At 39.6% G+C, this 15,735-nt stretch overlaps 1 protein-coding gene across 1 annotated transcript in view; it reads left to right on the top strand.

Moving 5' to 3' along the window:
- The first annotated feature begins 709 nt into the window (after positions 1-709).
- The window catches only part of CCDC93 (coiled-coil domain containing 93), a 32,895-nt gene continuing 17,869 nt past the window's right edge, over positions 710-15,735 (top strand). Inside the window, exons 1-10 of the mRNA XM_036387317.2 lie at positions 710-844; positions 1,849-1,962; positions 3,646-3,740; positions 6,238-6,349; positions 8,763-8,861; positions 9,926-9,982; positions 12,082-12,182; positions 13,288-13,327; positions 14,735-14,827; positions 15,295-15,345. Coding sequence (XP_036243210.1) covers positions 803-844; positions 1,849-1,962; positions 3,646-3,740; positions 6,238-6,349; positions 8,763-8,861; positions 9,926-9,982; positions 12,082-12,182; positions 13,288-13,327; positions 14,735-14,827; positions 15,295-15,345 — 804 coding nt within the window. The 5' untranslated portion in view covers positions 710-802. The remainder of the gene's footprint in view (positions 845-1,848; positions 1,963-3,645; positions 3,741-6,237; positions 6,350-8,762; positions 8,862-9,925; positions 9,983-12,081; positions 12,183-13,287; positions 13,328-14,734; positions 14,828-15,294; positions 15,346-15,735) is intronic.

The raw sequence follows: 15,735 nt of genomic DNA on the forward strand, positions 1-15,735 counted from the left end.
GGTTTGCTATCCAGCTGTTCGGCCCATCAAATCCCTGTGCACTGGAGTGATTTTATTCACGAATACAACGTGCCTAGGGAAGTGGTGGAGCCACCATCCCTGGAAGTATTTAAGGAAAGCCCGGAAATGTCTCTTGGTGCCAAGGTCCCGTTGACATGGTGGTGGTGCTAGATGTTGGACCTGCTGATCTCAGAGGTCTTTTCCAACCTAATGGATTCAGTGATTCTGTGACCTGTGTGCAGGGGAGAAAAAACAGAATGAAACCCCACTTCAGCTCTTAGGTCACCAAAGGAAACACGGCTGGCAATGAGAAGTGTCAGCGCCCAGCGGAGCATAAGCGGCCGTGAGGCGCCTCGCAGTCAGAGCACTCGGTAACTTGTCCTCCATGCTGGCGGGAGGCCTCAGGACCCCTTGTAAAAGGAAAAAAAGGAGAAAAGAGCGGCGGGCAAAGGGCAGCGCCGCGCAGGGGAAGCGCCCGGGGCCCGCGGGGAGGAGCCGCGCTCTGAGGGGCCGCGGGCACGGGGGCACCCGGGGGCGCCCCCAAGGGCGCAGCCCGCGGGCGGGGCCGCGGCCGTTGCGCTCCGCGCAGCCAGTCAGTCACATGAGCCGCCGCCCTCCTTCCCCGGCACCCCTCGGCCGCGAATGGCACGGCCCGGATGCGCTTGTACGCAAGGAGGGTGCGGGCGAACCATTGAGCAGGGGCGGGGGAACCCGGCAGCCGCCGGCCGGGAACACCCCTTCGCCGGGGCGCTGCGGCGGCGGGGAGCGGACGTGACAGCGGCGCGGCTGGCGGCGGAGAGCGATGGGGGTGCCGCGGGGACAGGAGCGCCAGGCCCCGCAGGAGGTACCGGAGCCGCGTCTCTCCCAGCCCCCCGTCCCTCGGGCGCTGCCGAGGCCCCGCTACACCGGCGTCACCGGGATCCCCACCCGCTCCTGCCCCGGCTCCCGCCCTCGCCGGCAGCGCGGGGGTCGGTGCCGCGCAGGGTGCGGGGGACGCGGGGAGGCCTGCGGGGCTGCCGGCAGCGCTGTGCGGGTCACCTTCGGTGCTCCATCGCCTCCCGTGTGGCCCGCTGCAAGCCCGGCTGGCCGGGTTCCCGTGGCAGGCAGCGGAGAGGAGGAGGGTGCCCAGAGGGGTGGAGGTGGGCAGGGTGTGCAGGTGCGGCCGTGCAGCCCTCGGGGCGCACCTGGAGCCCTGTGAGCGACTCTCCGGCCTAGGGCCGAGCTGCTGGGGAGCTCTGTGCCTCTAGGAAATCACATGTATCCCCGGAGCTGGGGGGTTTCATCCTGTAAGGAGGGGACAAAAGCCCTGGGACGGGCTGGCTGTGCTGGTGAGGCTTCGGAGCGCTGAGGCTGTCCGGGCTGCCCGTCACAGCTCACTTTGTGACTGCCGTGCTTTGAAATTGCATTGCCCAAAAAGTGGAATTCCGTGTGAGCGTCTCCTCCTGGTTTTGTAGAAGGATTAGAGAAACGTGTCCTGGTTTCGGCTGGGATGGAGGTGAAATTGAGGTATGTGAGTTTATGAACCCTGAAATTGAAAGAAATGTGTGAAATGGAGAATAAGTTAACTGGCTTATGGCAATAGGACAATATTAGTAGCTAGGGGCAAGCAGTGGACCAGGAGTTTGAACAGCAAAAGCCGATTAAAGTATTTAACTGGGTGAAAATATTTCTAAATGGACTTAACATCATATGTGCTACCTGTTTCTTTAATGTTTTTCAAATTAACAACCAAGTGAGTAATGGAAGGCAGGTTTCTCCTGGTATGTGGTCTGTGCCAAGGCTTGGAAAACGCTCACTCTTCAAATGAATGAGAAAAACTGAATTAGTGTTTTGTTGTTTGTTTGTCAGGTTGAAACAAGAGAAGATGAGGAACAAAACATCAAGTTGACTGAAATCTTGGAGCTGTTGGTGGCTGCTGGGTATTTTCGAGCAAGAATCAAGGGGTTATCACCCTTTGACAAGGTGAGGCCATTACAATATTTTAAACCCCTCTTTTAAGTATAAGAGGCTTATATGTTTTGCTGGTTTGCTTAGCAATTCTTTATAAGACAGTTGCAATTTATGAGGCTTCCCTGTGTAAATAATTCTGCAAATGACCTAGTTTCAGACAGACAGGACCTCCTCAGTCTTGAAAGACGATTTTGTGCAGCAAGGCCTGTTCTAAAGGAGACAATTGGATGCCAACTTACTGCTGTCTGCTCTTTTTGGGTGCTGTGGCCTATGCTGGAGTTGTGTGCAGGGAATTTTCCTCTCTCTCCCAAGAGCAGATAGAATAGCTAGTCTTTGGATACTTTGAGTCTTTGGATACTTGGAGATAGCATGGTAATTTTAAAAACGACATTGATGAGAAATGAGGAAGTATCTTTGTAAGAAAGGAACAGTTAGCCTGGTGAGATTATTTTTGGGGCTGTTTTTACATATCTTTAGAATGTCATATTTATTAACCTTTCATTGTTCTAGACAGGAAGTGTGTGATGCTAACAGTGAGCAAAGTTCAGGTTGAAGAGAGATTTCTGAATTGCTTTAATGCTGTCTCTGTGAGAAATTCCTGAACCAAAGTTTGAAAACACAGAACTACAGTAGCCTTGAAATGGATTCTTCTGTTTTCTGCTCTCTCTTTGATCATAGCACAGCCTCACTTTGCAATGCAATTTTATTTTAGTCAGACTCCTTGGTTTTGCTGCCAGTTGCTGCTCAGGAGTCTGTACTTACAGACAGAGAAGTTTCAAGGAGACTGCCTTAGGATGTAACATTGTTTTATTTATGTGTAGAAATCACTTATAGGTACTTAAATACAATTGCAAAGTTACCATTCCATTACAGTGCCCAACCTCACCAAAATGAACCTTGCTGCTGAAAATGCTCACACTGCTAATGCAAAAGGGATATGTAGGTTAACATAGAGGGGGAATATGTCAGAAACCTTGTTAGAAACCAAGGTTCCTGATTTGCTGTGTGATAATGACAAGTTATTCCACATTTTAATCCCTTTTTCTCTTCTTTGCCTTTGCATACATTTAGGTTATTTTGCACATGTTTATGCAAGGTTGTCTTTAAATATTTATGTAAAGTTGATGAAATGGCTCAGGAGTTTAAGTATGCCCATGTCAGAATAGGGCCTGAAATAGAGATTTCTGCAGAGCTGGGGATTTCCTGTGTGCTGATGCTGTGTCTACCACTTTGTGTTGCATGTGTCAGCAAGCAAGAAATAATAGTAGCAAAGATGTATATAAAAAGGTAAATATAAGACTGCAGTAATTATGATCCTTGATAAAACTTTGATATGGTCACTTTTTAGAGGTCATGACATTTAACATACTGTTGTGTTTTATCCTTTTGGTTGGTTGGTTTTCTTGTTTTCAATCTGAGAGCTGTTTCAAAACTATTATCTAAAGCTAAGAGAGGAATTTAGGTTGTCAATAACTGCTGGGGTGGTTTCTGTCTTCTTGTACGCGTGTATTGTGTATAGTACTGTATGAAGTTGGTATGGTTATGTTATCTGAGTCTGTCTCAGAGCAGAGAGGATACTGAGGATGGTGAGATTACTGAGATGTAGTTTCTAAAATAAATAAAGCCTGGAAGATGCATTTGGGTTTACCTGTTCAGTTTAGAATGGCCCTGACCATGCTGTTGCTCCTTTGCCAGGTGGTGGGAGGCATGACGTGGTGTATCACTACCTGCAGCTTTGATATCGACGTGGATTTATTATTTCAGGAAAACTCTACTATTGGTCAAAAAATGTAAGTTGATTAAATGGCGAGTGGAGGATCTTTCTTCTTTTTCTTAGAAAATAAAAAGTGGGTGGGGAGGGGGAAGTTACCTGCTGTGTTTCTAAGAAAGCGTTTTAGTTCAAATTTCCTGCTTTTGGAGACTGCTTGTTTACAAAAGGCACAGTTTTTTGGGTTTCTCAGACTGTAGTTCCACAAATTCTAAATCCAGAAAGATGGTTATTTCAAAAAAGGCAGGGCTATTCCCTTTGGGCTGCCATGTTCTTATATCCCTACTAAGCACTGAAAGCATTTGTGTGACTCCACACTGAACTGAATTGGGAACTGATCCAAGTTAAAACCTACCAAAAAAAACCCCAAAAAACCAAAACTCAAAAGAAAAAAAAAAAAGAAAATAGTTTTAACATGAATGAATTCCTGGATCCAGTTCTCTGTGCAGCTGTACAGATGCTTGTGCTGGCACAAGGGGATCATGCAGAGGCCAAAGCAAAGGGCAGAGGGAGACCACGCTGCTGGAAGCTGGAGTGCAACATTAGAAGGCCTTCCCTGAGTTCCCTGTGTCTGCAGTTCTGCTGTGTAAATAACCTCTGACTCCCTTTTATGGTTCTGGGTTAGAATTGTAGGCATCAGCAAACAGAATTTAAAGCATGTCACTGTTGCCAAAATAGGTATCTGCCCCATACTGAGGAGGAGGATTTCCTTCCTCAGGGTGACCCAGTGAGAACATTTTGTTTTGATTCATTTCTTATGCATGGAATTTGCTCATAAGCCAGTTAATTCCTCTGCCAGGGAGCTTATAGATGTTTATGCTAGGAAAGGGGACACATTCTAAACTCCTTTTTTTCTTTATTTATATCTGACAAAGAGGCATAATTAAAATTTGCAGGAAATAAGTTTAGCCTGGTAAGTTACAGTGGCTTATTAAGAGACTTATTTACTCAGTGTAGTTAAAAAGAACATCTTTCTGTGTTTTCTTGAAAGTCATGGAGCATTGGCAAGGCTTTTCAAAATAAATATTTGTGGGTATTGCAATTGCATTTGGAGACACTCAAAGATATAGATAACTAACTACATAGATAAGTAACTACATCATAGATAACTAACTACATAAAGCATTGCTGAGTGCAAAGAATTAAGTAGAAACTAGGAATGAAAATGGTAGTGGTAGTTTTTTATCTTTGCTATCCTTAAGAACAACAGGGTAGGAACTGGTTAAGTTGTTCTCAAAATGTTCTGTTATTTTTCCAGCTGACTGGATGAAAAACTAGCAAAACAAAAACGAGGCTCCTCTCCCAAAACAGCAACAATGATTTATTTGTAAATCTAAAGTGTTCAGAACATAGGAGCATAGGCTGTTTTGATGTCCATGTAATGTTTGTGTTGGTAGAGGCTCAGGGCTTCTGTGGTGTTTTCAAGATAAAGCAAAGTTAAACTGTGTTTTCTCAGTATTATTCCATTGTGATGGTGTCCTTTTATTTAATTCTGGGCTCAAATAAACATGGAAGCATACATTAGGATAAATAGTTTTGTTTTAATTGCTTTTGCTTTGATTGTGCTTCACTTCCCTTTACTTCCTTTTAGGAAGTAAAACATTTCAGGCTCTATTCCCAGATTTTGGTCATTGTCTCATATCTCTTGATCCCCTTTTTTTCTTCCAGGACCTTACTTGTCCATTTGAACAGTACTAAATGTCAGTGAGCTCAGTACTGGATCATTTCTTTTTCTTCATGGGGAAATAGCTTTGATTTTCCAAGTAAAGTTCTCATCCTCAGTGGTTACACCTGCTTTAGAAATGTACTTGCCAACATTGACAGCAAAAAAAATTCTTGCCCTAAAATTAGGTATTCAGTGGAAACAGGATGAATTTCTTACAGCTGGATCCCTTGTGGCAGGGTAATCCTTTCACTTAACCAGCTCTTACTGAGCTCTAGAATGAGATTGCTGCCAGCAAATTCAGTTTTAGTCACTTGAAAAGTACGTGAAGTGCACTGTGTATTTAGCTTTTAAGTGCAGTATGTATTTAAATTCAGAAAGTTTCAGGTGTAACATCAATATTTATTTTGAGAGTTCTGCTAAATAAAGTTTTAAGTCCTTACATTTGTTTCTGGGCTTCCTTGGAGGGTACCTCTCTTACTTAATGTAACTGTTCTTAAAGCTACTGTCTCTTCATGTTGGGTGTGCCCTATAACATGCAAAGGTGTTTGTGGTGGTGTATTTTATATGGATATTTTATTTGTCCAGACATGCAGATCTTGAAATTTTCTGTAGTAGTTAAATGAATTTCCAAAGTAGGAGCCTGTAAGTGGGGCTTAATCACCTCTTCACAGGCTGATGATATAAATAGTGCCTGTAAAAGCTATTTTGGAAATGAGTTTGATTGCTTTTTGTTATAGATAGTGGAAGTTACTAGAGGGAATCTTTGCACTACTGTGTTTTCCAAAATAATCTGTAATTTACAAAAGAAAATTGTAGCATACATACATCTGTCTTTTTGTTGTTTTTATAATAGTGCCTTAACTGAAAAAATCGTGTCAGTATTACCAAAAATGAAGTGTCCACATCGTTTGGAACCACATCAGATCCAGGGACTGGATTTCATTCATATATTTCCTGTTGTACAGGTAATAATTTCATGGTGTTGTGATACTTTGCTGAAAAAGGCCATAAAACTTGCATAAAAAAATAGAACAAAGCTTTGAATTATTGTTGATCTTATTTAACTTCGGAATAAATAAGCACAGAGAAGTAGTTTGAATTAATGTTTTTAAAGAATGAAGTGACATTATGGAAGATAGAATTTTGAAGTATTAGAAAGTAAACAAAACAAACTCTCTAAATTCTTTGCAGTGGAGTCAGATTGTGCCTATTGTGGAATGCCTGCTTAAAGAAACCTAAGTTTTATCTTGTTGTGGAATCTGATAGTCTGCTTTGGCAGATTAGGAAATAGAACAAATGCCTTCCAGTCTCTGTTTAACTTACTCCATAAGTTATGCAGATAAACCTTGAATCAGAAGGATATGAATAAGGCAAAAGTCATTGGGGTCATTTCTTTAAGATAATTCATCCTTATTTCCTATCACTTAAAACCTGTGTTCTGACAAGTGATCCTCTTACTGTGTATTTGTTAAGCACCACTAATTCACCATGTGCCTCGTTCTCAAGTTTATTAAGATTTAAGCTAACACTTAATGTGTTCCAGTTACATGTGGTATTTTGAGAATCCTTGGCATTTTTTGATTTTCCTTTCATCTACACACAGAAAGGTATCTTTGACAGATAGGGAAAATAAAGACTGTTAAGCAAGCTTCTTTTCCATTAAATATCTCCTTACCTCATGCCTGTGAAGGAATTTAGCAAGTAAGAAGACTCTAAATTTCAATCTGTAAGAAGTGGGGAAAACTTCCTGGTGCTCTTTCCTCTTCTAGTTGGAAGCTCCTGAGGAAAACCACACTTAACAGCACTCCCACAAAACATTCTGTGGTGTGTGCTGCTCTTACACAGCTTTCAGGCTGTGGAAACTATGTATCTTGCTAATGTTTTTGCTTCTGAACCCTTATTTCCTATACAGAAGAAAAAAAATATTCAACCCAGGTGAGTTTCTTGCCCTGGTCACTGGATGGCAATGAATGGTTACATTTATCAAGCACTAGGCTTCTTTCATGGGATATATATTCTTCCTCCTGTAAAAACAATAGCACTAGGTGTTCTTGTCTGTCACCTGTTTTATCACAAATCCTGGTTTGGGATATTTCTTCTGGAAAGGAGAAATATTAATTCTAAACGGAGGAAATCTTCTTCTGGGTTTCTCTGAGAGCAGTGACTCCCAGTATTTGTAGCTGGCCAGTAGGTGGTAGAGCTGACCCATACAAGTCTTTTTTGATGGGCTTAGTTTTTAGTATGTAGAGGATCTTGGTTTAAAAATTGTGGCTTTCTGTCAGGTCCCTGTGAAGTTCTGCCTGCTCCACATACTGCAGGTTCCTCATTTCACCCCAGGCGAGACAGACTTTCAAGAAAACTTGTTGGTGTCACCAGAATACTGTGTTCTGAAAAAGACCATGCAAAATATAAAATGCTGACTACACCATGTAAGAATCATGTCTTTGATAATGGCACTTTATTCAATGCCCTGTTAAAATCAAGATTCCACTTGCTATCTGTAAATCTCAAATCAGTTTTCAAATACTACAAATGCTTGCTCTAAAGTCTGGCATTGTGTCCCATTAGCTCTTGCACTGTGCAAGAATTTAGATGGATCCTTCCCTACAGGAAGAAATTAGGCTGAGTTGGCTCACTGCCATAGACTGTAGCAGAACTTTAAAAAGAAAAAATTAAAAATCTTACAAATATTCCATTGGGCAGAAATGTCATTCTTCTTCCTAATAAATTCTGCATATGATCACAGGCAAAAGTATGTACACAGTCTTGTGTTGAGATGTTCTTGGTAATTAATATTCATTTTCATCTCTTGTTGTCATCATGTTCCCCTCACTTTCCAGGGGTTCATGGTTATAGCACAGGAAACAGTTGTTGGTTCAAACTTGGATCCCACAACTGATCTCATCTCTTCTGTGACCTCCTGCACAGGCTGTCAACAGTCTGCAAGATTTATCTTCTCCAACATTGTTTAAAATGTACTTCAGTATTTTGTGGCTTTTTGTGTGGTCTTATAAATGTCAGAAGAAGCCTTTTTTCTTGCACAGGCATGTGGTTCTTCTTGAGCACTTCATAGGCTTGAAGATCTGTCTGTTCATGGTGGAGCTGTAGTCTTTTAAACCAGTGAATAATCTACAGTAGGACAATTTCATACAAGAAACATATGCACAAAAGAAAAAGAAATGTTTATAAAGTAGCAGATACTGACACATTTTGTTAGGGTTAGGCCAAAGAGTTGCTGTGTTTACAAATAAATCACATGCTCTTATTTCCATGCTTAAAATGTGCTTTTAGCTTTTATCATGTATTAAAAAAATAAGGCAGCAGTTTGATGCTTGCTGCTATTATTATTTTGTTTTCAGCTAATACAATTTTTTTCAGTGGCTGGTGAAACGTGCAATAGAAACAAGGGAAGAAATGGGAGATTATGTCCGTTCTTACTCTATATCACAGTTTCAGAAAACTCACAGGCTGCCAGAGGTAAGATCAAGGCAGTTCTTGTTTCTGTTATAATATGTCAGATGTTCAGTTGCATTGCCAGCCTCACAGCTCTGAAATCTGCACACTTCACCAGAGTAAAGTGCCATTGTTTTGTGAGTGAGTGTTAAAGGAATCCCCTACAATTTTATCTGGGAAGAAGTTGAAGAATTATTGTGACAGAAATTTTGTAGATTCTGGTCAACTTTTGCCCAATGATTGCCTTAGTTTTTCAGCGGTATTTGGTATTTTTGTGTCATTCTAGCTGTTCAGAAACACCCAGCATGCTGTGGAGAATGTGATCTAGTTAGTTAATTGAGAATGAATATGCTGTTAATACTCTATAATTTGGGGTTTTCTTCAGAGTGCTGAAAGGCAGCTCTTGTCTTCCTGTATCCAAACCCCAAAATTTGCTCTTGAAAACTAGATTTGTAAAAAACTTCATTCAGTAGCTGAACTGTTCTTCAGCAATGACATGAAGTTGTCTTGGTAGAGGAGGAGAGATTGAATGAGCTTGGACATGTGCCTGTAGTGCAAAGCCATCAGTTCTGTTCTTACATATCACAAGGCAATTCCATTTTTAAAATCCAGAACCCAAGTTTTGTCCCTTAGTAACAGGATTAAAGGCAGATGTCCCTAGTGTTGGGATAGACAGATTTAATTAACTTGGCGTGCTTTCGATTTTGATTTTTTTTTTTAATAATTATCTTTAATGCTTAGAAACTAAACAGTAGAGGAAACTTCTCTTTTCCACATCAAGTCTATCCCAGCTTAATTAGTTAATAGTGTAATAAAGATTGGAGATCCCAGTAGTGGGCTGGGACTGCTTTTGTGTCAGGTCCTGCCTGAGCAGAGAGCAGCTAGGCTGCTGATCTGGACACAGTTTTGATGACCTATCTGCCATCTGAAGGCAGAAGCAAAACTTTTCTTGTTAATCACTAACATTTCACCAAATCTCTGGGCAACTCAGAAACTGTTTGAGAGCTTTGTTTCACAGAATCATTAGAATGTTAGAGATTTAGTGTCCATTCCTGGTATTTTTAATTACCTCCACTATTGTCTTTCAGGATGATGAATTCATGCAAAGAAAAGAGAAGGTACTCAAAACAGTTAGTGATATCTTTGTAAGTATGTTAGATTTCTTTTTTTATGGCCAAGTGAGTGGTTTTAGTAATGAAATGGATGTGGTTAATTGGGTTTTCTAATGAGAAGATCCCAATTAAGTTACATGTTGATCTTCATCCCTGAGGCAGGTCTCAAATGCCAATATATCACGTTGATATCTCCTCCACTGTATGAGGAGATAAACCATATCCACTGCCTGCATGGGCTGTGTGGAATCCCACACTATCAAACAAAAGTCACAGGGTAGCCTACAGACTACTGAACCCTCAGCAGACTTAAATGTGTTTTTGAAACTATCAGCAGTTGTGCTATTTGTCTTGAAATTAGTTAATATGGTGATGATCTCAATTATCTGCATTTCAGAACTTGACTTTTTCACTTCTTGTAATTAGCAATGAAAGTAAACACCCTCCTTCAGGACTGTTTTCTTCAAGTAGCAGATGTTGGTTGGGAAAGGTGGTCTTACCTGTGTTCTCCCTTTCCACATGCAAATCTTCTAACTCTTGGATAAACTGTATGTATTTTTTGAAAGCTTGTTCATGAGTGCTACAGAGAGGTAAAATAGTAAAACACCTAGGCTCTCTCACTCTCATACCTGAACTCAGCTGTCTGGCTGGTAACTGGAGTTTCTGTCCTTGCTTTCTTATTTCCCCTTTGCTTGGGACCATCAGTCCACCATTTCTGACTCACAGAAGTTCACTACTGCTTTGGGGGTTTTTGGATCATCTTGATAAATTCCAGGCCAGCATTTGACAAGAGAGGAGAAATCTGGGTTTGCTTTGAATGGGACATTTTCAAGGCTCTTCAATAGAAAGTGAAACCCTGCTCTCCTGAGAAAATCCCTGTTTTTTCAGACAGCTCTAGCCAGGCACCCTGAGCTCTTCATGCATAGATGGAGGTGCTCAGTGCTGGTGTAAGGAGCCACATGAGAGGTTGTGTAATGGGCCAGACAAGTCACCTACTCTTTTGGCAGGTTTTGGAGGGAGGTAGTTGTTTTTCTGTACAAATGACCTGAGTGCTGGTGAGTATAATATATGTGGTTGAATTACAGCATGTGTTTGTAGAATAACATTGCAGTGAAAGTCTCCAGGTGATGGCCAATGGAGCTCCTTTGTCAATCTATTTGAATAATTGTCCTTGCTTTGGAAATTTCAATTACAGTTTCTAAAGTGTTGTTCCCCATGTTTTAATTGGGTTTTTTAATTATCAGCAGACTTACATTGAGTCTTTAACTCCAACTAGAAATACTTGTCTTTCCAGTGAGACATGTATTCTGTTTTACGCGTTAGCTCACCCTCTGTGAATTTGTACTTGTTTGAAATCTCCACTTTTGGATCACATCTTTGAAAAAGATGGAAAGCCTTTTCAGCAGTGTTATGGTGCAGGAATTGTTTGTGGAAAATAATATTTTGTGTGGTATGGAAAGCCAGATTTGAAAAAGAAATGTTCTCCCTTCTGTTTTTAAATTGGAAGCAGCTCTATCAGTACAAAATAATAATTGTGAATTCTTGTTTTATTTGATGGGCTGTTGTTGAGCTATTGGATTACACTTGGATAGCAGGAGATAAAAGTCATTTTACTACCCAACTTCTTGAGACTTTTTTTTCCCCTTAAATTGTAATAAAATCTGCTTTAATTCCATTGTAACCTGTGATCATTGAATAAATAATAATTGCATTTAATTATCTAAATTTCAATTTAATTATTTAAATTCAGAGTTTAAAAATAGAATTAACTCACAAAGAAGGTAACATTTCTAGACACTGGCATTAGCCAAATCATTTTAACAGATGTTGAGTGTGTTACTTTTTATTCTTCTTTCAAACGTGACAGAGGAGATGGTTGAGACATTGTTTCATGTTAAACAGTCATTTATAATGGTTTTTTAAACTTAGAAAATTTCTGTAGGAAATTGCTTAGAAATTAATTCAGTAAGGTTTTATAATGTAGTACCAGAAAGTGAAGGATAAGGCGATTTATTTGGGTAAGAATATTGGGTTGGAAAGGTAAAGTTTATATCACTTTAGATGACAATTCCTCATTTATTTTTTTATAAAAAACCCTTTTACAAGCTCTGCACTCATTCACTGTCTTGCAGGAAGTTTACAAACCCCAGAGAAAATACAAACGTCAGACAGGAGCTGAGGAGCTGCTGGATGAGGAATCAAAGGTTCATGCTACACTTCTGGAATATGGCAGGTGAAAGGCTTCATTTAGCTCTCTCTAGGTTTTATACTGTGTATTACAAGCAGTACAGATAAAATTTGGATTGTGGTAGGGTTTTTCCTATTACTTCAGAATTGAGCTATTTCAGATTTACTCCTGTTTGATTTCAGATTTTGTTTCCTTACCCTGCAAGTTCTCTGGGGACAGGACAGTCCTCATATTTGTGAACCATATTTTGTACAATGGGAGACCAGGCTTTATGCTCCTTCTAGGGTGTGTTTTTTTAACATACCTGTTTTTTATAAAAACAGCTTAAATACATCATTCTTCCAGATACTGTGTGTCAATCAATATTAGGTTTTTGCAAGCAATCCACTGAAAATTTGGTGAAAAAGGACCTGCAGTTGCTGTTGCTTCTTTTTCTCGTTCTCATGTGGTTGCTGCATCAGGAAGCTGAATCATGGTTGAATGTTTTGTCTTCTCACTTTGCTGCAAACTTTCATTCAGAGACAAAGTTACCAAGGCTTTTGATTTTCCATTATCTCTGAAAGTCCCTCTGGTTTACCGAGAGCTCTGGAAACACATAAAAATGAAGTTACAGAGCTTCTATTTCTAGTTTCTATTTCCAGTTTTCTTTTCACAGTTTAGTGGTAAGGACATCTTGTCTGCTGTCTGAGCTCTTAATACTTAACAAGTGCAGATTACATCTGAATTCCATTTTGTATCTTCTGGGCCTTCTTTTCCCCCAAAGCAATGGATTTTTTTTTGTTTTTTGTCTCACTGTTGTGAGTACTTTCCTTTTAACAGTAACATGGACTGTAGTGTAATAGCTCAGGATTTACTTTCAAATGGGAAAAGAGCATTGCCTTTTCCTCTCATGAGCTTTACATGATAATATTTTATGGAAAGTCAAGATTTGCAAATCTTGATGGGATATGGAATATTCAGATAATGGATATGAAACCATTCTGTAAATATGCTCCAGTACCTGCATATTTAGTTTACTCAAAACATTTCAAAACTAATTTGATCCTGGCTCTTGGTGCATATCTTATGTTGAAAATTGATAAAAACTTAATGTATTTGTGGAAGTCATAAACAACAGTATTTTCCCTTCATGTTACTATTGTTCTTTTAGGAGATATGGATTTAGCAGACAAGCAGGAAAAACAGAACAGGTAAAAATATACTAATTTAAAATGCTCAAATTGTGATAAGAACTGCATTGTTGAAGTGTTGGTTACTGTTAACTCTTAAAAGAATAGAGGAGAATAGACAGCTATAACTTCTACTGTTAAGAGATTTTAAAAATGGCTAACTGCAATTAAAAACCTGCATGCCATGAAAGGTGTGACTGATTACCCTTTTTAAAGGATTTCCTTCATCTCTGCTTACAGATCACATTTTGCAAACTGTTTTTTTTTGTTTAGAAGAAAGACAGTTTGGGCATTGGGTTTGTTTTGGTTAGACTTTTATTGTTAGGTAATGACATATTTTGTCTGTTTATATTTTTCAACTGAGTGTTCCATAACATGATTTAAATTAAAGAGTCTTTCTTTCTTAAAGAACCATTCAACTTGGTAAGAAATATTGTAGACATTTATTACAAAACACTTTGTTTAATGTGATTGAGATACCTATAAATAAATAAATCATTGTCCTTCTTGAAAATTGGCATCTTTGCTGTGCTTTTTGACAATTATGGCATCTTAAAATGTCCATAAAATGCAGGGTACCTGCAGTTTTGTTGTTTCAGTGCAGACATTAATTTGGCTACAAGTCTTTATTACAGAGATAATGAAGGTAATGCATTAAACACATCATGGACCCAGCAATACATTGAGTAGATTAAAGTTGCTCTTCTTCATTATCTCAATATTCCACATACAAATGTCACATTTATGTTTTATAAGTGGAGATATTTCTCAATCTAGGCATGCCTGTTTTCCACTCAGAGTAACCACTAGTCATATTTATAGAGTTCATTTTGTTTCTTCAAAAATTCTGTTGCCTTTGGGATATTGTATATTAGATGTTCAGCATTGTTGTTGTGGAAGCTGTGCCTCCAGTAAGGCAGAAGTGGACAGTGAAATATGTTAGTGGTGGGGTAGGGTGACCTAGAAATTGAGTCTGGCTGTCCTCAGTTCTCTTTACTTCAGTGTTACAAATTCTTCTAACTGAACCAGGCATGTTTGCAATTTTTATGTCGTATGTTTGTTACACCAATATTAAGTTGCAAAAACAATTTATTAAAAAAAAAATTCAGTCTTGTCCTGTGTAGTAGGCATCATATTCTGGGTTGTCTCCTGAGGTTGGCAGCTCTCAGAAGGCTGTGCTTCTGAAAGCTGAAGGAATCTTCAGACCAGATAAGTCCATAGGAAGCCAGAGACACAGTTGGAACACTTGTGAGGAATCAGGAGGGCTTACATTTCAGTTGGCATGATTTGGAGGGTGAGGATGTTCCAGTAGCTGAAATGTATTCGTATAAACAGAATAGCTACATTCCAATTTTCTCCTTGATGTCCTTCTTAACACTTTATTATACCTAGTTCCAATATTCTAATGTCTTCATTTTTCTTTAAAAGGCTGAAGATAAAAAAGCAGTGCTACCTCCAGGGCTTGCAGCAGCAGGGAAGGCTGAGCCTTGTGATGAAGATGACCTTCAGGCTGCTGAAGAGGTGAGCCCCAGACACAGCAGGCATGGGAGTTACTAACCTGGGGGAGAGAGCAGCAATTTTCACTGCCCAGTCATTCTCCAAAAGAAGGAACATTTCCATGGTTAGTTGAAGTGAAAGTTGCTTCCCACAGGAGAATACAGAGCCTGAAATTGATCCACAAAATTAATGCTTGTTGGTGTTTAATACCCCAAACCTTTTTTATTTCTTGAATCTGAGCATTTTTTAAAAAGGTTGATTTTTGGTAGACAGTGGGAGTGGAATAGTCTGAGTGAATGTTTACTGTTACAAGATATTTTCCTTACATTTAGTAACTTTAGCCACCTCTTCTTTTCACAGACTTAGGGCCCCATTGCATGTTTTAAAATACACATTATATGATACTTATTTTATGTATATGTCCCTGGCAGAAAGATAACAAAATGTTAGAAGTTAAATTGTTATGTATAATTCTTCATATTTTACTGTAGCTTCGCATTAAAACTCTCATGACTGGAATGGCTGCAATGGCAACAGAAGAGGTCAGTAGCATTTAAAACTGATACAGCTTTCTTTAAATTATGGTTGATTGTGGTAATTATTTGAAATCAGGCTGCTGATTCAGGTCTGAAGTCATGGAATAACTGTTTAAATTTTCGTAAGGAGAGTGCATAAAAAATGGTTGAATTAGGAAGACAGTAAATTTTACTAGGCTAATTAATTCATCATTTGCCTTGAAATTATAATGACAATATAAATAAATGCCTTCAAATGGCTTCTACAAGAATTTCAGTGCAAAGACATCACTCTGCAGCTACTCAAGATGCACTATCTTAGTTTTCTCATCTTGTGAAATTATTCAGAGGATTACTAGGGAGAGTGCTGGAAAACTGTGCCTTTCAAGGTTCTTTTTAAAGCACTTATAAATACAA

This window comes from Molothrus ater, chromosome 7 (genome assembly GCF_012460135.2).
Source record: "Molothrus ater isolate BHLD 08-10-18 breed brown headed cowbird chromosome 7, BPBGC_Mater_1.1, whole genome shotgun sequence".
Lineage (NCBI taxonomy): Eukaryota > Metazoa > Chordata > Aves > Passeriformes > Icteridae > Molothrus > Molothrus ater.